We start from the raw sequence: 23,440 nt of genomic DNA on the forward strand, positions 1-23,440 counted from the left end.
TTTGCAGAAACGAGATTTTATTTACACAAGCAAGTCTATCTTGAGATTCTATTCAACTCTTTACATTTCTAGAATATTTACATGATTTCAAGATGCTTCATGAGTAGAGTGATGAACAAAAATTACAAAGGCTGTCAAAAGCTTAGCAAAACAACCCATCCTTGTGCTTTAAAACTTATGGTCTAGAGTAATGTAGAAGAAATGTAATGTTAGCACCTTGGTCATAACGGTCATGCTATATATTCATGTAAGACACTTTTAGAAAGCATTAGGGATTTCAGAGGTGACCGTATCCAGAGGCTGCCAATGACAATTCATGAGTGAGTCATAGAGTTCTTCACTTCTTTCCATAAATTGTCTGTTCATTTCATCAACATCCAGATGGAGCTGTGGATCTGCAAAAATAAACCCAGTAAATAAAAAAAAATTGGACCCAGCACCGAAGACCTACACAGGCACATACACAAAAATTAATGGCAAGAGCTTCATATGTGACATGTGGTTACTGTTATTCATTACACCAAACTTTCTGCCTCAAAAAACAACCACCAAAAAAAACCCTCTGCAATCTGGACTTTAAAATAACCAACATTAAATTACATTAATGCTTAGGGTTAAAGTATGGAGACTACATTACTACTTTGTGAAAAAATCAATTATATTAAAACACACTTGCACAGACTTGTTGAAGGTATTAACCTAAATTATACACCCATCGCTACAAACCTGTGAAATATCACTACCCCTACATTTAAAAAGGAGAGAAAATGCATGCCAGGATATGCTTTCCTAATATCCCAGTATCCAACATACACTTATGTCTCAGGCGTGAGGGTGAAAAGTTGCTGAAGGAGTTAGGTTCAAAGTCTTACTTTGTCTGTCTGAACCTGACCAAACGTCAATCATGATAAACAGCAATTCAAGCAGGGGACGAGCCCTCTGGCATAAGCTAGCATACCATTATGGTTAGATAAATGGTAGGGCATCCCACTTTGTTTGGGACGAGGGGGAAGAGTTCTGTACAAAATATAACAGATGTCTTTTGCTTTTTAGAATAGGATTCTGTTAAGCAGTACTGATATTAAACATGCTGTAAAAGATTTATGAACCCTGTTTTCTACTGAGATTTTTTAAAGCAGAGTCAAGGCTGTAAAAAGCTGGAGAAATTATGATAAGGTGGACAATAACACATGGATGAAAATTAGCAGAGTGGAACAAAAGACTATTTCGTCTTCATGTAAGAGCAAATTAGAAGAAAGTCATTTGTCATAAAGAGTGCCAAGTCTGAAAACTCCTAATTTTACATACAATGTAAATTACGTTACATTCCCAACTTGCTGACCTCTGTGCCAGTATTTAGAATAGCTCATTTGGAAATGCGAATGCAACATTTGTAAAGATATTTTTCATGAACTAGCACTACTTTGTCAGCAGTTTTGTATAGAAATTTTATAACGCCAGACATTATTAGGACCAAACAATCTGGAAGAATGAGAGCATTAGCTTTACCTTCAGTTATTAGTTCATCATTGCTTTCAGCCACAGTTGGGGTCTCCTGAAACAAACAAGAATATGTCTATGTTAGTTTTATAGAAGTGTAATCATTATCAATTCCAGGTTCTCCAGAAATTTTTACATTCAATTATCTGAAAAAAGGATTTTCAATGCATTCATGCATCTTCGTTTAAAAAAAAAAAAAAAAAAAGTTAAAAGCTGTAAAAAAATGGGGTTTTTCAACCTCAAGCCATTCCCTTTCTAAAAAATAGACATATTCAGGAGAAAGCCAATTTAATAGTTAAGTATGGCTTAGAACAGGGGTTCTCAAACTGGGGGTTGGGACCCTTCAGGGGGTCACGAGGTTAATGCATGGGGGGGGGGGGCGGTCGCAAGCTATCAGTCTCCACCCCAAACCCCATTTTGCCTCCAGCATTTATAATGGTGTTAAATATATAAAACAAGAGTTTTTAATTTATAAGGGGGGGAATTGCACTTTGAGGCTTGCTATGTGAAAGGTGTCACCAGTACTACAAAACTTTGAGAACCACTGGCTTAGAACAACTAGAGAATTAAACTATGTGCCTCACAGACAGACTTATTAGGATAAAAAATTACATACAGATAATGTTGTCAGAATCACATTTGGCAAAAAAATACATAAATAATGCAAGGACAAATGGTACACATTTAGAGGATTATAGAGGTCTAATACTAGAGAAGTTTATCATATTAAGGCTTGGATATTCAGACTGCCATTTAGTCCTTATTTTACACATTATCGTAGGATTTAAGCATGGTTTCCATGTTAAAACCAAAGGGGGGAAATGACATACAACTCTGTTATAAATTAATTATGTAATTTAAGATTTTGGGAAGAACTTATCTTCAATGTAAATTCAGTAAGATCAATACCTCAAATACAGCTGGAGTCAGAACTGAGTCTCCTATAGCAGAATCTCCAACAGCTTGCATGTTGTCATAGGAAGGATAGCTATAGTTGTAATCAGCATAAGGATCGTAACCCCACTGTGAGTAGTAGTTCTGATAATCTTGATAATAATCATTATAGTTATAGGACTGATACCGCTGGAATTCTGCTTTCATTCTAAAAACATATTTAAAAGTTTATAATTAGAATTTAAGAACTGGATGTAAACTGATTTTAGTTTAAAATTAAACAATTTAATAAGTCTTTGTACATCAAATTATGATGGTGAACATTTCTCTGAAAAAGTTGCCAGAAATGAAAGGGTGAGGAAAATCACTGCACAGTGCTTTTCATCTGTGTTTATACAGAAGTAAATGGTCTCACCTCTGCCAATACCAATAGTAATTACTATCCTGGGTAAAATCCAAATCCATGAAACTATTACTATTTCTATCCATTTACTTTAAAGTAAGTTTCAGTGTCAGCATAAACACAGTTTCTGCAGCTAAAGTCTAGTGCTCTGCTATAAATTGGTTAAGTAGTACTTGTCAAACAGCTATCAAGTACAGCTGCTTTAAAGCTACGTTCTTTTTTATTTAGCCGTTTATGTTTTGCTTGGCTAATTACTAAATCTTTGTTCCGGGGGAAAAAAAACCAAAACAAAAAATCCCAAAGAGATAACAGATTACACATTTTAAGGAGCATCTGAAACTTCTGGGATTTTATTTCTTTAAAAACAACAAACAAAACAAAACAAAAACAAAAAAACAACCCACCTCACATTTCCCCCCTCCCACACACACTCCGCCTGAACTTGTTTTGCATGGAGACTGGTTTGGCATTCAGCAGCTGCCAGGGTTTTTTTCCCCCATCTGAAGTTATAATCTTGTTTGTGACAATCATTGCCACAACAATTTATGAAGTCAGAAGTGGAGAATAAGCAGCAAAAGCACATAAACTCTAAAAAGGAGCCTGATTCATTTACTAATAGAGTGAAGGAAAAAATGTAAAATAGTTTGACAATTTTTTCTTCAGAAAAATTAGAAAACTCCCTATTTTAGATTCATCTGATACTCATTCATCATTATACACTATACAATGAAGTCAGGTGGACTGATTGCACATTTCAGAGACATCAGATTTTCCATATTTAATACCCAATTCTAAACGTGGCCCTGTGCAGGCAGACTCCTGTACTTGTAGGGCCCCATTTATTTTCATAGTTCTCTACACAGACACAGAAAAGCCAGTTGTACAGTCTGCACCTTAACCAAGAAAGCAAAGCTAAAATAAACCAAAATAAAGTAAAACCTCTAGTTTAAACCTAAATTTGAAACAGATTAAATGTCTCCTGGGTAATGTCTTCCAGATTTTAAATTATTATTTTTTTTTTAAAAAGGCACAGAAGTCAACCAGTCTGTCATTACTAAACTAGAAATATAAATCAATATAGGACCTACACATAAGTGCATTTGTCATGAAAGCTGCACCCACACTTTAATGACAGTTACTAGTGTTACAAGAGAATAGGATGATACATAAACAAATTGAACCAAGTTATCTTTTCTCAGTTTTTATACACAGGAACAATCAAGTCATTTTTACCAAATGGACAAGGACAAAATTAGCAAAGAAAGACACTGAAGTTTTTGAAAAGACATTATTAAAAAAAAACAAACAAACAAACAAACAAACACTCTTTATTAAGTATGCAACACTGATCCTGTTTTGGGATGTGAAAGAAACATACCCCCATATCACAGGATCCCCAGAAAGGAGAAATAGACATTTTGTTCATAACCTGACAGTTTGAAGACAATGGTTTCTAGCTCTCAGACCAGCTTTGGGCAGTGCCAACTTGAATTAGAAGAAAATTTATCTCCTTTAAAAAGGGAAAGAGGTAATATTTACAAGGTCTGGGTATACCTAAGAGAAAAGGAAGCTTCATTTTTGGATATTTCCCACAGATTAACAGGAATATAAGGTGAGGTAATTTATGTATGTTTAGGAGCTTTCCTCCTCTTTGTTACATGCTATTTCACCCATGTACTGGATGAGACCGTATGTCAATTTGATATCAACCTACCCAAACCTAACTGGTAAAAGCGGGGATTGCCTCAAAAAGTGCCTATCACTGACCAAGAGTTTAGGAGGCAGAACAAGGAACCTTTAAGAGTGATTCACAGTCCTCACTTGCATGTTAAGAGCTTCAGTCAGGAATCCTTGGAGAGCAAAGAACATTGATGGAAATCGGTGTATTTTCAGTATATCGCATTTGGGATCTGATTTTGGCTTTTGTACTATAGACTTTTTTTTTGTTCTCCCTGCTTAAGAGTGCTCCCTCACTTCACCAGATCATTGTAAAATAAACCCGGTACTATTTTCATTGGAAAAAACTCTTTTTATTTACTCCTGAAGGCCCTGATTGTGAAATAACTTATGATGTGCTTAACTTTGCTATTATGAATAGCCACATTGATTTCAGGGGGACTACTCACAGTAGTAAAGTTAAACACATGCTCATTTAGGTGCTTTTGAAAAAATTTACCCCAGAATTCTGGCCAGGCTCTAGGTACCTCATGGTTACCAGACAGGAAAAGCAGATGGAGGAGCACTAAATAGAAGAACTGCAAAACTAGATCCTTTATATCATGAAATATGGGATGACACCACCATTACAGTAGATGACATATGGTTTGACAAGGTGAAGCTACCAGTGTTTAATGACTACCTTTAATTCCTGTGTCAGTACAAGACTGATTCATTACCTTTTAGAAATTCCTATACTCAGTCGGATTCGTTTTCCACCTAGACCTGGTGCATTTTGGCAGTCTTGCAGTGCTCTCATCTGATCACCTTGTTCACCAAATCTGACAAAGCCATACCCCCTGCAAATTCCAAAATGTAGAGATTTTAGTAATTCCACTATACACAGCATTATAACAGAGTTAATAAGTTTAGTGTTGTCTTCTGCAGACAAACCCCTTATTTAACATTGTAGTTACTATGGCTTACAGTACATATTTGCTTTCTACCTGTTTTGTTTTGTTTGTTTTTAAACACCCATGCTAAATGCTTTCTCTCAGAGCTCAAACTTGTGTCAAAAAGCAAATACTGACAGCTGACTACAGTCAGATTAATAGAGCAAGTTTCTTTTAATGGTGGTTCTCAACAAAAGATTAATTAAAAATAACGTAGTTACCTGTGTATCATATTAATGGAGTATATGGCAACTGATTTACCCACATCCTCAATTAGTGTTAACCAAGAGCTATCAATTTACAGTACTTAGCCTTTTAAGAAGAAAAGTTCACTTTCTCCGTATTTTGTGTTTCTTGCCCCCAAAGTGTACTGTGATCTTAATAGGGAATCAGCAACAAAGAGTTATAGTCCCAGTCCTGCCACTGATTCATTGGATGGCCCTGGGCAAGTCACGAACTCTCTGGGCTCTTTTTGCTGCTCCACTGACTTCAGTTTATGTGGCCCCTTGTCTATTTTCCCCATCCAACAAATGAGGATAATTCTTAGCCCTCGGTACCGCACTTGATTATGCGTACGTGCACTGCTGGGCATGAGCAGAGCCCCATTAATTCAATGTACATCTCCTTTGCCTCCCCAGGTACATTTTCTGGCAGGCAAACATGTGCATAATGAAATCACAATTTGGCCTATTAGGTGCCCAATCCAGACAAAGACTTGAAATCGCACAAGGGATTTTCCTCTAATATTGCTTTGTTTATAGACTCTAACCTCTGTTCTACCTTCTCTTTGCTTTGGGAAAAAACACAGAAACATGATCCAGGTTTAAGTTTGACAAAGTAGTTTACAAATAACAGTCTACAGTCCTTTTATCAGCAGCATTTTGATTGTGTAAAAATTACCTGGAGTATCCCAATAGGTCTGTGGCTATTTTGCAGTCAATGCACGTAGGATACCTTTTCACAAAATAATCATAGAGCTGAAAATCATCCACTTCAGGAGTTAGCTCTCCTACAACTATTGAGAAATCTGGTCTAAAAAGGATTGAAAAGAAATAATTAGATTGCAAGAATATTGAAATCTTAAGAGACTGCTCAGAAAGCTATTAAGTTATTGCATATAACTATGGGACTAATCCTGCAAACATCATGGTCTTCTATAGCACTACACACTGTAGTGATCATTGTACTTGGCAGTGTACACATTTGCAGGATCGGTCTAAATCTTGTAGTACTGTACAACCACTGTGGTGCAATATGCTCGAAGCTGAGTCCAGCCTACTGCTCTAGCTAAACAGGCTTTACTTCTGCTTTGAGAGTGAGCAGATGTCCAAGTCAATCCACCTTTTTAAAAAACAAAACAAAACAAAAAAAAACAAACAAAAAAAAACCAAACAAACTCTGATTGGATTTTACTATGTCTTAGTTAAGAGGAAAGAAGAGGAGTGATAAAAATACCAGCAACAAATGAATAAATGCATAGTTTATGGATCTCAAAGTACTAAGTAAAAAGAAAACCCCAAAAATATACGCTATTGGCATCACTCACATTTCAGCAAAGATTTAATAGCAGAGTGGTGTAATGAAATCTCATTACAAAGACTTACTTCTACAAAATATACTAGCATAAACAATACTTGGCACTTACATAAGAACCTCCATTTAAGAATCTCAAAGTATTCGTTCAGTGTTCACTATTGATTTAAATGGATTATTATGGACAGGGGCTTGTTCTTTTGGTCTGTTTCAAGAGTTTTTTTACCTGATTGGAAGATTAACAACACTAACATAGTCTGTTCTTCCTGCTTTTATTTTGTTCTTTTTCTTTCGTTTTTTCTGTGGTCCTCTCCACCAGCTATAGGTTTGTAGGGACTCTCTTTTGTGCTTTCCCATTGTATCCTGCTGGGATGAAAAAAAAAAAGCTTTATAGTACTTAGTCTCGTTTAAATTCCTCCCACCCACTCCCCATCACCACAGGTGATTTCCCCATATTCACCTTGCCCTTGAAAGAAGCCTGGGGTCCCATCTCTCCCTCCGCCTCCCATGAGGGAAAGCAGCCTCTGGGGAAAATGCCTGGCAAAAATAACAGAGCCAAAGGATTGTATGAACAGCCATATTCCCCTGACTTGTCAAGCTGGCTAAAGGATTGAAAGCTTCCTCTTGGAATTAAAAAAAATAAAATAAAGCAGTTATCCCTTAGATGCTGGCCAATCCTAAATGTTAATCACTTTAAGGACCGGACTGCGCCTAAGCGTTCTGTAGGACTTGCTAGAGCAATGTTTCTCAATGACCGGTCTATGGACCAGCGCTAGTTCCTGAAATCTTCCTGACACAGTTTAGGAAAGCAGCAAGCTGGTCGCTGGCATAAAAAAGGTTGAGACACACTGTGCTAGAGCACTCTAGTAGCATTTTTTTGGGTGACTGAAAGGCACAGCTAGGTCATCACTCTTGCCTAAAATGAGCCTTAACTGGCCCTGCTTCCCTTTTGCTGGAAGCTTTTCCCTTCCTGCTGCTGTGAGACACCTCTCCTCACAGCTAGTTGTCAGTCACTCGCTCAGGCCAAGAACCAAGAGGAGGTTGGTAGATGGGATGCAAGGGGAAAGCAGGCGAGGGACAGATAGACTCTAGTTTGGAGCCCAGGGGAACTCATGCCCAGATGCAGGGCAAAGAAGAAACAGGCACAAAGCATGCCTCACTCAAAAAAGAGGAAGGAGGTAGGGCAACTACAAAGAGAAGAGAAGGAGGGAGATGATGGTAGAGTTAACGCAGGTCATGTTCCTCACCTTAGAATCTTAAGAATGAGGATTCTCATCCTTAGGGCTCCAAGAGTTAATACATTTGGTATTTATCAATAAATTTTACTTACTAGAAGTAGAACGTTAATGTCTGTGTGAGTGCTTGCATATATCCTGCTCAGAGAGTGTTACAGGCAAGCTCCTCCATGAGAACTGACTTTTAAACAATGGGAAGTCCAATGCTTCATGTCAGGTCCCCCAACCTGCTTCAGTTGATATAATTAGGTTTCCAGAGTAGGGGAGAGTAATTAATTAGCAAATTACCTGAAGGAAGCACAGGGCTAGAATCCACCTACTCAGAGAAACTATTTTAGTTTTATATTTGCTAAGAATTCTGGATATGGTTTAGTATCCCTCCTAAGCACTGTGGACCTCGACTTGTTCTCACCAGATGATCTTACCTGGTTTGCCACTGTTCAGAAGTTTTCTTCACAAGGAATGCTGCACTGCTTCACAATTTATTCTGATCCTCTATTTAAAGAAAAAGGGGAGGAGAGGAGAAGTTTTTATGAAAAGTAATTCAACTAAAAAAAATTGTTGCTGCACAGCTAAGAACTTGTTCACCTTCTCTTAAATCAGATTTAAGAGATTTAACTTGAGGAATTTTGAAAGGTTCCAGAGCTCAGACTTGCATTGCAAAAGCCTCACCTTAATACACCTATGCAGACCACTGCTATTGGCAACTATTGATTATTTGTGGATCAAATAATCATTGCATCATATCATGACACAGCTTGACTTGGGGATAACCTGGAATGACCACACATATCCTTTCTATTCACCAAGACCAGTAATTATCTTTCAACTTCTCTATTCTAGAGGACAGTTGTGAGTTTTTATTCTTATTCCACCACTGCCTCAAGGTTTTCCATATGTGTGTGTATGTATATATCTGGCTCACACCCTACTATTATTTTAAACATGTGTTTGGTTGATGGAGGATATAAGGTCAGCTTAGAAGTAAGGAAAGATCTATTATCCAAAAGCTTAAAAAGATAGCTAGCTCATTTTTATGGGCCTTTGAGGTTTTCTTGGTTCTTCCTCTCTTTGGGCCAAATTCAAAGGTGCCTTGGTTGGTGGTGTAAGTTACAAATCAATAAGAGAGTGCAGAGTGGTTCATATGGAAGAAGCACCTGTAGCAGTAAAAGAAACAAGACAGTATAAAGTAAAGCAGAGGGAGAATTTTGCCCTCCTGTATCTTTTCTAGCTACCCCCCTTCTGCCAGCTTAGCATGTAAATTTCACCCTCTTACTGACTTGTAACTTACATAGCCATTTAGCACCTCTGAATTTAGCCTCTCATTATTATTTGTATTACAATAGTGGCCAAAGGCCCATGCTAGGGCTACAGCTTTGTGCAGTTATGTCATTAGTTTCAATGCCTTTTCCCCTTAGCTCACTCACTTGCTCTACACAAATTTTAAGGAAAATCTGAAATAGCTGTTCACTGTGTATTTTCTTTTAAATCACCTCACTAGTCAAACAATGTTAGGGATAGGAGCACGTCACTGCACACAGCACTTTCTCTCACAACAATTTTTTAAAACTCTGTTACTCCATTGCAAATGATTTTTACATTCAGTACTTTGTACATTTTAATAAATGCTTGCCTGATGAAATTTCACCCCGTATTATTCCACATAACAGATTTTGTAACATATTACCCTAAAGTGGGATCTATGTGGCAAAATACATAGTACATCTTTCATTCTAATGACTATGGGAACTATTGTGAATTTAGTAAATCACAACAGTAACTCAGTTTGAAAACTGTTAAAACCCTGGCACTGCGAAGACTTAGCTTGTCTACATATGGAGTTATTCAGGAACAGCAACTGTCCTTTAAATTCACAACGTGCCTTAAGGCAAATTAATTTTCATGTGTAGACAAGCCCTTAAACACACACATAACTTTGTAAGAGTTGAGTAGTCCCACTGACTTCAGTGGGACTATTCATGTGAATAGTCACTCACATGCTTTAATCCAGTGGTCACCAACCGGTCAATCGCAATCGACTGGTCGATCCTGGGGACTCCCCCAGTCGATCACGATCTCTGGTGGTGTTGTGGGGCTGCTGCTAGGCAGGAAGGGAGCAAGCCTTGGTCCCACACGCTCCCAGAAGTGGCTAGCACAGCCCCACGGCCCCCCCTTTTGGGGGGGGGGGGCAGGGGTCTCGTGACATTGCTCCTGCCTGCAAGCGCTGCCGCCACAGCTCCCATTGGCCGGGAATGGGGAACTGGGGCCAATGGGAGCCGAGGGGGCGGTGCTGGCAGAGAGGGACAGCATTCGGAGTTACATGCCCTCTGCCCCCCCCGCATGGGCTACAGGAGTGCATTGGCCCCTTCTAGGAGCAGCATGGGGCCGGGGCAGGCAGGAACCCTGCCTTAACCTTGCTGCACCGCAAACCAGGAGCCACCCACGATAAGTGCTGCCCTGCGGGAGGCCGCCACAGTCCCCTCCTGGAGCCAGCACCCCAATCCCAGACCCAGCCCTGACCTCCCTCCCAGAGCCAGCACCCCATACTCCCTCCTGCACCTAAACTCCCTCCTAGAGCTTGCACCCCAACTCCCTGCCCCACGCTCAGCCCAGAGCCCCCTCCCACACTGTGAACCCCTTGGCCCCAGCCCAGAGCCCGCTCCCCCTCCTGAACCCCAACCCCCTGCCCGGTTAAAGTGAGTCAAGGTGGGGGAGAGCGAGCAGGGCAGGGCCTGGCCTGGGGAAGGCGTGGATCCTGCGTTGCGCTTAGATTCAAAAAGTGATCTTGGGCATAAAAAGGTTAGAGACCACTGCTTTAATCTTTTCAGGAGCAGCACTTCACTTTGAATTTCAGCAATTAATTTTTTAACAATATGGGAGACTTTACAACAGCACTCTACTATTAACTCTTTTCTGATACAGATGGATGTCATTTTGCACAAATTATGAAATGCACAGATTAGCAAAATGTGCATCAGCAAGGTTTTACTATAGTTCTGCTATTTAAAGAGACAGAGCCAACAAAATTTCACTTTTGTATAAAAAAATAAAATCAAAAAAGTTCTAATACTAGGCCTTTAGATTAAAAACTGTCCAATTTACTTTTGACCATTTATGCGGTTTGTTTTTGGACTTACCACTCTGTGCGAACATTTAATTCAAGCTGCAGCACAATAAAAAAGCAATCTGACCGCAGAAAAATTGTATCAGAAAAAAAAGTGATGCAATAATATCTTGATCACAGTTATCATGGTCTTCTATATGAAACAATAATTTTGGTATTTTATTTTCTGAGCTTGATAGTTGTCATTTGATCTTTTCACTGCAATTCAAACAAATTTTTTAAAAAGTTAGAGGTATACACATTAATAGGATACATCATTTATTCATACTAACATTAGCTACATAGGTAATTTATCATTTAGTTATTAAGGTCCCAATCCTGGAAAGACTTGCATGCTTAACTTCAAGTATTTGACTCCAATAGGGCTACTCAATGGGACTATTCACGTTTAACTTTAAGCATGCGCATAAGGGCTTGTATGTATCTGTAAGTTTTGTCTCTTTAATTATACTCATGTAGTTAAAATGTCAAAAATACCTTAGGGTGAATGTAATTATATTTGTATCAAAATGCTTAGACTAGTATAACTTATTCTGGGTTGGGAAGGAAAATAAGCTATACCAGTATAAAGCACTTTTATACATGTCTAACTGCATCCAAAATATGGCTTATAGCTGTATAGGTGGAAAAATCACACCCACTAACTGACAGTCCTATCAGTAAAACTTTTCTAGTGTAGACCAAGCCTAACTTTTTCAGGCAGTAGCATGAAGGAAAGATTTTTAAAAGTAAGACCATTTAAAAAAAAAAACAAACAAACAAAAAAAAAAACGACCATTATGAGATTAATGTTGCATAAATATCCTTAATTCCAGTTCTTTTTTCCGACTTTATAGTAAAATGGAAAAACCATGGCCAGTGAATCACATATTCAGAGGCACGTTTAAGACCTCGCAGCTGTACGTCACGAGACAGTAACGCAGAGGGGTCGCGCTCGGGATGGGTAGGGGTGGGTGCCTTGGGCGAGGCTCAGGGGGGCTAGTTATAGTTGCCTGGCCGGCGCGCGGAAGCTGCTGCTGCTGCTGCCCGGGGTGTGCGCGCGTGACGGTATTTGTGTGGCGCGGCCAAGGCGCAGAGAGCCCCGGGCAGAAGCGTTGAAAGGGTCGGGGGGGAGGGGGGGGATTTTTTCACCCACTGACCCAGGGCGGCCGTTTGACCCCGAGGGCAGTGACCCGACCCGCAACTGTCCCCCGGGCGGATTCCCCCGGTCACTCCCCGCGGCCTCCCGGGGGTGGGGTCAGCGGGCGGAGCTGAGAACGGAGTTGCCATGGGGGGGGAGCCGCCCGCCAGGAGAGGGGGAGGGGCGGCGGCGGCGGCTCCGGGAAAGGCCCCGGGGAAGGACAGACCCACACCCCCAGAAGGAGGAGGGGGGGCGATAATCCTGGGAGCGCGCGCGAGAGAAGCCCACCCGCTTCCCCCCGCTCGCGAGCCCCCCCCCGGCCCGGTCCCGACACTAACGTCTCCCATCCACGGCGTCGCCATAAGGAGCCGTACGGGTCCTACTTCCGCCCCCGCCCGGGACCTCACGCTGAGCTGGCCCCAGCGACGCCTGTTACCCCAACCCCAGGGCCCTACCGCGCCCACAGCCCGCGCCCTCCCTATCCGACTCGGGGACTCCAAGGGATACACCCCGGCTAGGAAACCCGAGGGGTGGGCCTCGGGCTCGGGGGTGTCCGGGCGTTGTCAATTCCGGCTCAGGCAGCGCGTGGCCAGCCCCTGCGACGGGTGGCTAGAAGGACCCCAGGCGTCGCCTCCGAGCGTGGGGGAAGGAGGACCCGGGTCGCGGCGGGGAGATGGAGCTAGTCGGCGGCTGTTACGAGCAGATTCTTTTCGGGTTCGCGGTGCGGCCGGGGGAGGTAACGGTGCCGAGGCGGCAGCTGCTGGGGGCCCCCCAGTAACTTACCCCGGAGGTGCGCGCGCACGCCTGCCCGCCTCCACGCGGGCTTTAAGCAGGCTGGTTCCGCGCGCCCGCGACGCCGAGGGGTTCCCCCTGCTGGGCGCTCGCGGCCGGTGCGGTGAGCGCTTGGAGCGAGCTGTGAGCCGGGCCGGGCGGGGCTGCTCGCAGCTGATCTGATCAGCGCCGGGGCTTGGCTTGCAGCAGGGGGTGCCGGGAGCCCTGCCTGGTGCCTGCTACAGGCAGCCAACACTGTGCCTCGCTCTCGCTGCCCGTCGCCAGCTCCTTGCCAGCCCTCCCTGCCCCTGGACGCAGCCACATGCTGGTGCAACTCCGTATGCCTGCGGGCCCTGTCCCCTGCGGGGCTCTAAAAGCAGGAGCCTTTGCCGCCCGAGTTACTCGGCTGCAGTAGGCATAGCCACACTCTTTTTGGCCCAGCTACCTCTAGAGGGGCACAGAGCACCACACTTGTTATGATTATTATTTAGTACGTTTATTGTGGTCCTTAATACCTAACAACCAACCCAGAATGGGGCTCTGTTTTGCTGGGCATTGCCCAGACATAGAACAGTAGATGGTCTGTGTTCTGAAGCATTTACACCCTGACTAGAAAAGACAGACACAGCGGGGTGGAATATACCTGCAGAATAAACTGTGTGATTGCAACTAATGGCACATTAGTTCCACAATTTATCACCTCCACTTCAGCTACCCAGGGAAGCATCAAGGCTGCATAGTAAGGGTGGAGAGGGGGATGTCAAGAATATAGAATCATAGAAGTGTAGGACTGGAAGGGCCCTCAGTATGTCAGCTTGTCCTGTTCTCTGCACTCAAGGCAGGACAAAGTAATAACTAGACCATTCCCGACAGGTGTTTGGCTAACCTGTTCTTAAAAACCTCCATTGACAAAGATCCCATAACCTCCCATTTTTCTTAATGTCCAGCCTAAATCTCCCTTGCTACAATGTAAACCCATTGCTTCTTGTCCTATCCTCAGAGGTTAAGGAGAACAATTTTTCACCTCCTCCTTGTAACAATCTTTTATGTATTTGAAAACTGTTATCATCCCCGCCTCCCCCCAGTCGTCTTTTCTCCAAACTAAACAAACCCTGTTTTTTCAATCTTTCCTCACAGGTTACATTTTTTTAGACCTTTAATAATGTTTGTTATTCTCCGCTGGACTTTTTCCAGTTTGTCCACTTTTTTCCTGAAATGTATCTCCCGGAACTGGACACAGTACTCCAGTTGAGGTTATCAGCACCGAGTAGATTGGAAGAATCACTTCTAATGTCTTGCTTACAACAGTCCTGCTGATACATCCCAGAATGATGTTTGCTTTTTCTGCAACAGTGTTACTGTTGACTCTCATTTAGCTTGTGATCCACTGAATAACCCCTTGATTCCTTTCCGCAGTACTCCTTCCTAGGCAGTCATTGCCAAAGTGCTGAAGGAGAAAGGGGAGGACTGGCTTGGATTTTCCTAAGAGCCTCAACTTGTCTCTTTCTTCTGGAAACCATAGAACCTCTTTCCACACAGCACCAATCCATCTGCATCACTAGTCACAAGGGAAGCTCTGGAGAGTGGAGAAGTTGTGGGGGAGGGGATTTTGGTCACCATAAAAGATTTATTTTCTCAATCATTTACATGTTTTACTTTTGGCTTGACTCAGATTTAGATGTAGAGGCCCTCAATGAGGAGAGTCGTCGTCTCTTGGCTATCTGCTCCTGGCGTTTTTCTTTGGCCTCCCTCATTCTCTTAGCCAAAAGCTTAGTATATTCTGCTGCTTCCTCCTTGGTCTTCTGAGTTTGTTGCTTCTTTAGAGCAATACGTCTGAGTTGTTAGGTTGATGGTCTAGTCACACAGTGACCACTAGGAAACTTCCTTCACAGGTTCCCATTAGATTTGTAACAGAATAGAACATTTTTGTATGTTTGGCAAAATGAGCATGGCTAGTTTTTGCTATTTCAAAATTAGTCTTATACTGTGATATTTATAATCTGATCATAGACAAGTTAGAACATATCACACTGGTTGTGTTTCAAAAAAGGTTCATTTTATATTTTGTTTTCAGAACTGGATGCCTATCCCTGACTTTACCCATCATGCCCACACTGCCTCATTATCAGCAGTAGCTGTGAATAACAGATATGTAGTCACTGGTAGCAGAGATGAAACAATCCAAATATATGACATGAAAAAGAAGATAGAACATGGGGCATTGCTTCATCATAATGGTAAGGGAACTTTTCTTTTTAGAGGTATTAATTACATGATTTACTAATGGGTGTGTTTCTGTAACAGAGAACTGTCAATTTTTAATGGTGCCTTAGTTGAGATACATTTGAAATGGATTAAGGAATTATTAAATGCATATAAATAAATGTGACTTACGTTAGAGAGTGAGGGATCAGACAGAATTCAAAATTGTATGCTACTACAGACAAGGACAAGAGAGGGGCATCAGTGATTTTTAAATATGGTAATTAAACTTATTTTTATGAAGAAATATGTAGTAAGTAAGCCAGGTTTCATCTAACAAGTAGAACAAAAGGCTGGCATGTTTGGATGCTGGAAGCAGTCTGTTCTTTCAGAGATACAGAGGTATTGCTGCATGTTTTGTGCATGCGTTAGTTTTGCAAATAATGTATGAGGTGTGCTTACAATGTTGTAATTCCTAGACATGTATTATGTAAAAAGGTATCTGTGTTATAGGTGTGAGGCAAAATGAAAACAATTTAAGTGACTTTCATTTTGAACTTCAAAATATAATTTCATGTGTGTGACTTTATTGGAAATTATGCAATTAAGTTTTAAAATATTAGCATGTCTTTAAGTGAATATCTTGACGTTTTATATAAAACTATTTTTTGTGTAGTATTTTTATTTAAGATGTCATAACGTAGATTAATAGTGCTGATCTTGATCTGTAGGCACGATAACTTGCCTGGAGTTCTATGGGAATGCACACTTATTAAGTGGAGCAGAAGATGGATTAATTTGTATTTGGGACACAAAGAGATGGGAATGTCTGAAATCCATTAAAGCACATAAGTGAGTCTTCTGAACTGCTTCTTTTTAGATATTTTTGGTTATTTATGTGACAAAGAAAATACATGATTAACTTTTTTTGTTGTTGACTTTATTAGGGGGCATGTGACATCTCTTTCTATTCACCCTTCTGGAAAATTAGCTTTGTCAGTAGGAACAGACAAAACATTAAGGTGAGTCAAAATTGGCTGAAAATCTTATTTAGTGAAATTTACTAAATTATCTCATTGAATTATAAGAAAGGATTATATACTGGGGCTAGATTGTGAAGCAAGGATCAGGGAAGCATCTGTGATGCTGCTGTCAGTTAACCTATGTAACTGTGTATGTTTTCACACTTGCAGGATTCCTGGTCTATCAATATGTACCTCTGTGCCTTAGCCTACACTTAAATTAGGTCATCATAGCTATGTCAGTCAGGGATTCTAAAAAAACCCACATACCTCTGACTGATTTAGCTATGCCAACCTAACCCCCAGCACAGATGCAGCTATGTTGATGAAAGAGGGCTTCCGTCAACGTAGCAACCATCATTCAGGGAGGAGGTGTTCCATCAATCTAGTCTGCATCAATACTAGGGGGTCATAGTTATGGTAATATAGCAATACTTGTGAAGTTTCTATAGTGTAGCTGTACCTAGCACTTTGAAATTTCCTGTTAGCTCCGTTGAAATATTAAAGAGTTAATATTCATCCTGTTGACTCTGTAGTATACAAAACTGGCCTTTTAACCCAAAGGAGTAGGGAAGCCCACCTTTATCAGACTGCTAGATTGATGTCTTCTGTTAGCTTCAAGAGTGATGTCAGTTGCATGTGGAACAAGTGCCAACCTTTCAGGGAAGAATACAAAGCTAAGAGATTGTTGTTGGGAGGAGGACTGGATGGCCTGCTCTAGACAGGAGTGCAGACTGTTACATTTTTAAAACTAGCAACAGCATTTTAAAATATTCTTTTAAAGAACAGCGCCAGCAGCTGTCCCAGGCACATGCTGCCACCCCTTTCCCCCCGCCCCGTTGTGCGCCAGTGGCAGTCCCGGGCAGTGCTGCCCCTCCTTTCCCTCCCCTCCCCTGAGCACCAGCAGTGGTCCTGGGCTGTGTGAACGGGGTCCCCAGCCACATGCTGCTCCTGCCCCCCTTCCCCCCCAATACCAGCAGCAGTCCCAGAGCACCCGTGGTGCCCCCGAAGCCCCACCTCCAGAGCACCCAAGATTTAGTCAGGAGTATAAAGTACAAGTCATGGACAAGTCAGGCCATTCATTTTTGTTTACTGTCCGTGACCTGTCCATGACTTTTTTACTAAAAATACCCATGACTAAAACATAGCCTTACCAATGGTTAGTAAATGGTACTTTAATTTCCCTGTGCTATTTTAAGTGATGCATATTCAATCCCTTTTTGGTATTTTACAGAACATGGAATCTTGTAGAAGGACGATCTGCCTTCATCAAAAATCTGAAGCAAAGTGAGTGTGTCAATCTAATCTGCAAAATATTTATTAAAACTAAAATTAGATGAGTTCCTTTTGTATATGTGCATATTTGTTTAAAAGTTACACTAGGGTAGCCTTTGACTTGCAAATGTTTGACTTTTTAATTAATTCACTCTGCTCTACCTTTTACTAAAGATCAAAGGCGCATGTCCTGAATACAGAAATTGCAATGGACAGGGTATAGTAATACTACAACAGAAATCTTATTTCTTTCCTCAAAGAAATAAGGCTAAAAATCTTTTTTTTTTCTGTACCTCTTTTAATTATAACACTTTAGATGATCAAAACGGAAAAATTAAAAAACATAATTTGCTATTTATTCTGTTAGTGATAGTAGTAGTATTTGTGTTACTTGTTTACTTTCTGCATTTATTTCAGCTTGGACATTAAAAATAGACTAGACAGTTTCTAAAGATTTTCACTTTTAGATTCTTATGCGCTAATATGAATTTGGGTTGCAAAGACTACAGAAAAATGTTTCTTTTAAAATATAACTCTTTATTGGAAGTTTCTGTTTTTAGTTCTTTGGAACATTGATTTTTGGTAGGGTTTTGTAAAAGCTTGTTTTTACAAAACCTAAATTTTGGGACCTAACAATGTTTTTAAAAATCTGTTTTGCTACGAGTAGATTTATTCCAGTAAATATGAAGATTTGATATGATTTCCCCTTCCGGGTGGTAATATAATCCCCTATCCTGCAAACACACATGAACATGCTTACGTTTACTACTATGAGTATCATTGAAGTTAATAGTACTACTCCTGATAATAAATTAAGCATTGGCATAAATATTTGCAGGATTGGGGTCATATACATTGCATGTTAAAGATTGCAGAGTGAAGATGTCAAGAATGAGATTCAGAGTTTTAAAATTATTATTAAGGCAAAACTTACATTCTTTCTGGTTGTTTTTTACTTAAAATTGTTCAGATGCACACATAGTTAAATGGTCTCCTAGTGGAGAGAAGTATGTGGTGGTCGTAACTAATAAAGTGGATGTCTACAAACTTGAAACAGCATCTGTCAGTGGTGCCATCACAACTGAGAAAAGAATTTCTTCCGTTAGATTTATAACAGTAAGTACATAAAAGAAGGGGGTGGAAAGCTAACTTGTTTGAATTACTTTAGCCTCATCTGCGTTTTCTTCTCTTCGTCTTCAAGGATTCTGTTCTTGCTATTGCCGGAGATGATGAAGTTATAAGACTGTACGATTGTGACTCACAAAAGTGCCTTTGTGAATTTAAAGCTCATGAAAACAGGTATTTTATATTTGTCCTGTTAAATTGTTTTAAAGTTTATGGCAGTGTTGAATACACACTACTACCTGGTTAGTGGCAGCATTCAGAACATCTTGGCTTAATACAGTTTATTTTTATTTTTAAAATAGAAAGTAGACTGCCTTGTTTCTGATGTACGGAGTTGCAAATTCAATACAGATTTGTGCATTCTCACTGAGTGTGAGTGTACACCTCTTTTTATATGAAACATCAAGGAATCCCGGTGTCAGGTTTATTTTAATACCTACCCACTGGATATATGATGATTTTGACAATAATATGATCTGGATGGATCCATGTCAGCCCCTTGTCAGGTGGAAGGGACTGTCCACATACCATATAAAAGCCTTGGGGGGAAGGACAGCAAAATGGAAAATATACAAGCAAGTCTTTTTATATATGTTAAATACAGTATGCTGTGTGTTCGTGATTTTAAATTGTCATGCCAATATTTTCCAACAAGAGTTTGCGCTCACATCTTTCGTGGATGTATTCTAAAGAGAAATGGATTTATACCTCCAGATTCTGATTTTTTTATCCATAAAATAGTTACAGCACAGCACAAGAATTGCAGAATTACCTATTTGTCCCACCAGTGTGCCTCAAATCAGTTCTCGAGGAACTACTTTTTAACAGTGGTAAGGATTTCAGGTTTTTCATTTCTAATCTATCCTTGGCACCAGGATGCCAAATGGTACTTAGCATTTTTTTATCTTGTTCTCCAGAATCTCAACTTACTCTTGTTTTTGTTTTAATTAAAATTTCAAGCCCTTGTGGTTGAGGAGAGAACCTTGAAAACAAGCGAAACAAATGTAAACCGATGCAGAGATGTTTCCAGTTCTCTGCAGGTGCAGGCATATTATAGCTTGGAGAGGTGTGAACTGCTCCATTCATCTAAATGGTCTCAGCTTAGATGCCCAATAATAATGATTTAATCATCTATATTGTTCAACATTTCACTGATAGTCAAAGCATGTAAGAAAGGAGAGGGAGGTGTGTTTGAAGTATAAATTGAAAGGATGGGGACAGCAGAAAAAGAGGTGGAACAAATTGCATTGGAAGAGTGTGCTTCTGTTCTAAAACACAGTGGGTATGTCTACACTTATTGTGGGAGTGAGTCTTTCAGCTCAGGTCCACAGACCTATGCTAGCGGGGCTCGCACTAGCGCACTAAACATAGCCGTGTAGAGGTTGCTTTGACATGGTCAGGGTCTGAAGTCCACCTCAACCCTCAAGTTTGAGAACCCGATCTCCAGCCCAAGCCACAATATCCACACAGGTGTTTTGACAAACATGTACCAGTACTTAGTTGTTTTGGTAGTGTCTGCACCTTTTCCTGGTCTTCTCCACAAAGCAGTCATGAGTCTTGCTCAACACCAGATACTAACAAACAGTTGTCCATCAATGCTAATTTTTAGATTGGATGTTTTTCTAAAAGATGTGCTCTAGGAATTATTTTGGGGAAAGTTATGGCCTTTGTTATATAAGCGGTCAGACTAGATGATCACAGTGGTCCCTTCTGGCCTTTAAATCTGTAAATAAAAATTTAAAAAATGGCATAAGGAGTCTCTTTTTTTCTTTACTGAATCCCCATAAGCATTGACTAAGAGGCTGTTACCAATTTATAATCTTGTACTGGTGTCCAAATAGACACCCGTGTAAAATAGCACAGTTGGACTCCAAGCCAGTAAAAAGGGAGTCTTATATGTTCCTTTTATCATTAAAGAAATATCTAGCACTCTGTCTTAATTTAGATGCCAATTCAACAGAGCACTTAATCATATGCTAAAGTGCGGTTGATGTCAGTGGGTGTTCAGCATGTGCTTAAAATTAAGCACTTACATGCTTTCCTGAATCAGGGTCCTAACAGCCCTCAACATGAATTTTTCAAAGGCACATATTGCTCCAAATGGCAGAATACAAAACAGATTAGTCCTGTGCATGAACTGTATCTTACATGCCTGAATCAAAAATATTCACATGAAGCATCCATAGTTTGTGGCTCTCTATATGACATGTAGAATGTTCTCTCTTGATTTTTAATTTCTGATAACTTCTTACCATCTGTCCTTATTAGTTGAAGCCACCTGTCATGCTATTAAGTATCCAGGTATTATATTTTGTTCTAGAATAAAAGACATCTACAGTTTTGAAAAAGAAGGACTACAGGTTATAATTACTGCATCCAGTGATGGATACATTAAATTGTGGAATCTTGAACTCGATAAGGTTAGTACATTAACAACTCATGGAAAAATTGTGGAGAACTAATTTACAAGTGAACATTAGGTTTTTAAAAAGCATGCTGTGCCGGGTTCCCCCACCAGGGTACCTCCTGGAACTAGGGTACCACAGCGCCCCCCCAACCCACCAGCCTGGGCTCCCTTTACACTGTATTGCTGTGACAAGCGCTCTCTCCAGGCTCCAGCCTGCACTTTCACCAGCACACATACAGGTATGGACACACCCAACTGCAGTTACATGCAGACACTGTGGTCAGCCCTGCATGGGAATGCTTCATTTAGGGAACTTCCCAGCTACTCAGGCATGCACCCCCTCTGAAGTATAAACCCAAAATTATACCATCTTGCGCTATGCAGGGAACTGTACAGCGTAAGCTCATGAAATTCGACCTGTCCCTCAATGTGGACAGGAATATAAAATAGCTTTATGCCCTGAGTTATGACTCCCACACACTGGTTTTAGATACAGCAAAAACAAGTTTATTGACTGAAAAAGATAGATTAAGTGATTATAAGGGATAGCAAACAGATCAAAGCAGATTACCTTGCAAATAAACAAAAACACAAACTAAGCTTAGTATACTAAACTAAAGAGATTGGATATGAATAGCAAATTCTCACCCTAAGTGATGATACAAGCAGGCTGCAGATTCTTAGGGGGCAAGCTGTACTAGTTTATAGCTTGGAATCCCCAGATGTTCCATTCACAGGCTAAAAATCCCTTTATCCTGGGTCCAGCACTTCCCCCAGCTCAGTCTTTGTTCCTTAGGTGTTTCCAGGAGTCTTCTTGGGTTGGGAGTCAGTGAAGAACCAAGATGATGTCACTCCCCTGATTGCAGAATTTGTTTCCCCATGCCAGTCAATGGAAAAATACTGATATCCCAAGGTGGAGACCAGCACCAGGTGACCTGGTCAGATGTCCCTGTTACAGCAGCCATTACTTGGAGGCTGTCTGTAGTGTCCTCAGGAAGGCTCTCCAGGTGGGAGATAAGCGTCTCCTAGGGCCTATTGTTTCTTCTTAATGGCTCATTAACCTGAATGGGCCCTTGCCAGCCAGCTATCTAGACTGACAGCATTTTACCTAGTAGGTGTTGCCCAGGAATAGCTACATGTGAAATAGATACATAGTCAATATTAATAACTTTGGATACAAAAATGAAACATGCATACAAATAGGATAATCATATTCAGCAAACTATAACCTTTCCAATGACACCTCACATGACTTGTCTTGCAAAAAATCATTATGATTATGTCATAATCGTATCATAATAATATGGTGAAGAATATGGGGTGCAGTGTCACACATGCATTTATAAATTATTTTTAAATATTGAATAAACCTGTTTGCAAACTAGAAATTATGAACTTCCTCCACACCATGTTTATCGGCAAATTTTTATATATATATATGCGCACTTAGATCTTTTGGCTATCAGTTCCTCTTACCATAACTTTAAAACTTTTAATTTTTAGTGGTGATTTAAAAAAAAAATCTCTGAAATTCTCAAGTAACTTCACCCTCCATCTCGTGCAAGGTTATGCTCTCCCTGATTTCTAACTGGCCAGTCTTATAGCTTCCTAATCAATCTTTTATGCTTTGGTGGTTACTATAATCTTTTGTAATGTTGATGACTAACACCATTCTTTAAAAACACAAAATATATTATTTACTTTTTGTGTTCAAGAGGGGAAAAATACAGTCTTGACTGAAAAAAATCAAAGATGGTGATACACCAGGCATTTCAATTTTATATTGAGCACTTTTATTCCAGTGTTCATTCAAACATTTTATTTTTTGACGAAGCAGAAAAAAAAAATCACTTCAGAATGTGTCTTTTGCATTTTTATCCGAATGCCTTTTCCCAGGATGCAAAAGGTGAACAGTTTTAGTAACTGTAGTTAGCCAAGGTTTATCAATTATTCATTCTTCATTGAAATGTGATAGGCCCCGTCCTCACTACAATTTTTAACCAAGTTTGTAGCCAATTATTGCCTTGGTTGGCTCTAATTGTGGGTTGTGTCCTCACTTTTTTTCATCATTATTGTTATTACTGTAGCACTTAAGGACCGCAAAGAGGGCTTCATTGTGTTAGGCACCGTACAAATGACACAAAAGACAATCCCTGATCCAAGAAGTTCACATTCCAAGATTCAAACAATATTGTTAAAGCTCAGCAACCATGGCAGCTA

General features: G+C 40.4%; 2 protein-coding genes across 14 annotated transcripts in view; one reads left to right on the forward strand and one right to left on the reverse strand.

Annotated features, from left to right (window-relative positions):
• On the reverse strand, positions 1 to 13,399 carry C2H6orf52 (chromosome 2 C6orf52 homolog). Of its 8 annotated transcripts, none has more exons than XM_043540082.1 (10): positions 13,202 to 13,399; positions 11,312 to 11,496; positions 8,600 to 8,669; positions 7,400 to 7,476; positions 7,166 to 7,302; positions 6,307 to 6,438; positions 5,194 to 5,313; positions 2,410 to 2,602; positions 1,510 to 1,555; positions 1 to 395 (listed from the first exon to the last, which is right to left on the reverse strand). In XM_043540082.1, the coding sequence occupies exons 4-10, from the start codon at positions 7,427 to 7,429 to the stop codon at positions 259 to 261; spliced, it is 795 nt and encodes a 264-aa protein (XP_043396017.1). In that variant the 5' UTR covers positions 7,430 to 7,476; positions 8,600 to 8,669; positions 11,312 to 11,496; positions 13,202 to 13,399; the 3' UTR covers positions 1 to 258. The 8 variants fall into 8 exon arrangements, with proteins under 8 accessions (XP_043396017.1, XP_037749052.1, XP_043396015.1 ...); XM_037893124.2 differs by having other exon boundaries at positions 7,166 to 7,305; positions 13,202 to 13,219; XM_043540080.1 differs by lacking the exon at positions 13,202 to 13,399 and adding an exon at positions 12,874 to 13,012 and having other exon boundaries at positions 7,166 to 7,305.
• PAK1IP1 (PAK1 interacting protein 1) overlaps positions 13,015 to 23,440 on the forward strand; it is an 18,972-nt gene continuing 8,546 nt past the window's right edge. For 2 of the 6 annotated variants that reach the window (XM_037893116.2, XM_037893117.2), the window contains exons 1-9: positions 13,034 to 13,154; positions 14,606 to 14,758; positions 15,264 to 15,426; positions 16,123 to 16,243; positions 16,339 to 16,413; positions 17,648 to 17,700; positions 18,659 to 18,804; positions 18,890 to 18,987; positions 21,134 to 21,233. In XM_037893116.2, coding sequence (XP_037749044.1) covers positions 13,092 to 13,154; positions 14,606 to 14,758; positions 15,264 to 15,426; positions 16,123 to 16,243; positions 16,339 to 16,413; positions 17,648 to 17,700; positions 18,659 to 18,804; positions 18,890 to 18,987; positions 21,134 to 21,233 — 972 coding nt within the window. In that variant the 5' untranslated portion in view covers positions 13,034 to 13,091. Of the gene's footprint in view, positions 13,209 to 14,605; positions 14,759 to 15,263; positions 15,427 to 16,122; positions 16,244 to 16,338; positions 16,414 to 17,647; positions 17,701 to 18,658; positions 18,805 to 18,889; positions 18,988 to 21,133; positions 21,234 to 23,440 lie in introns of all 6 variants that reach the window. The other 4 variants (XM_037893118.2, XM_037893121.2, XM_037893120.2 and 1 more) reach the window with 3 other exon arrangements.

Source organism: Chelonia mydas, chromosome 2 (assembly GCF_015237465.2).
Source record: "Chelonia mydas isolate rCheMyd1 chromosome 2, rCheMyd1.pri.v2, whole genome shotgun sequence".
NCBI lineage: Eukaryota > Metazoa > Chordata > Testudines > Cheloniidae > Chelonia > Chelonia mydas.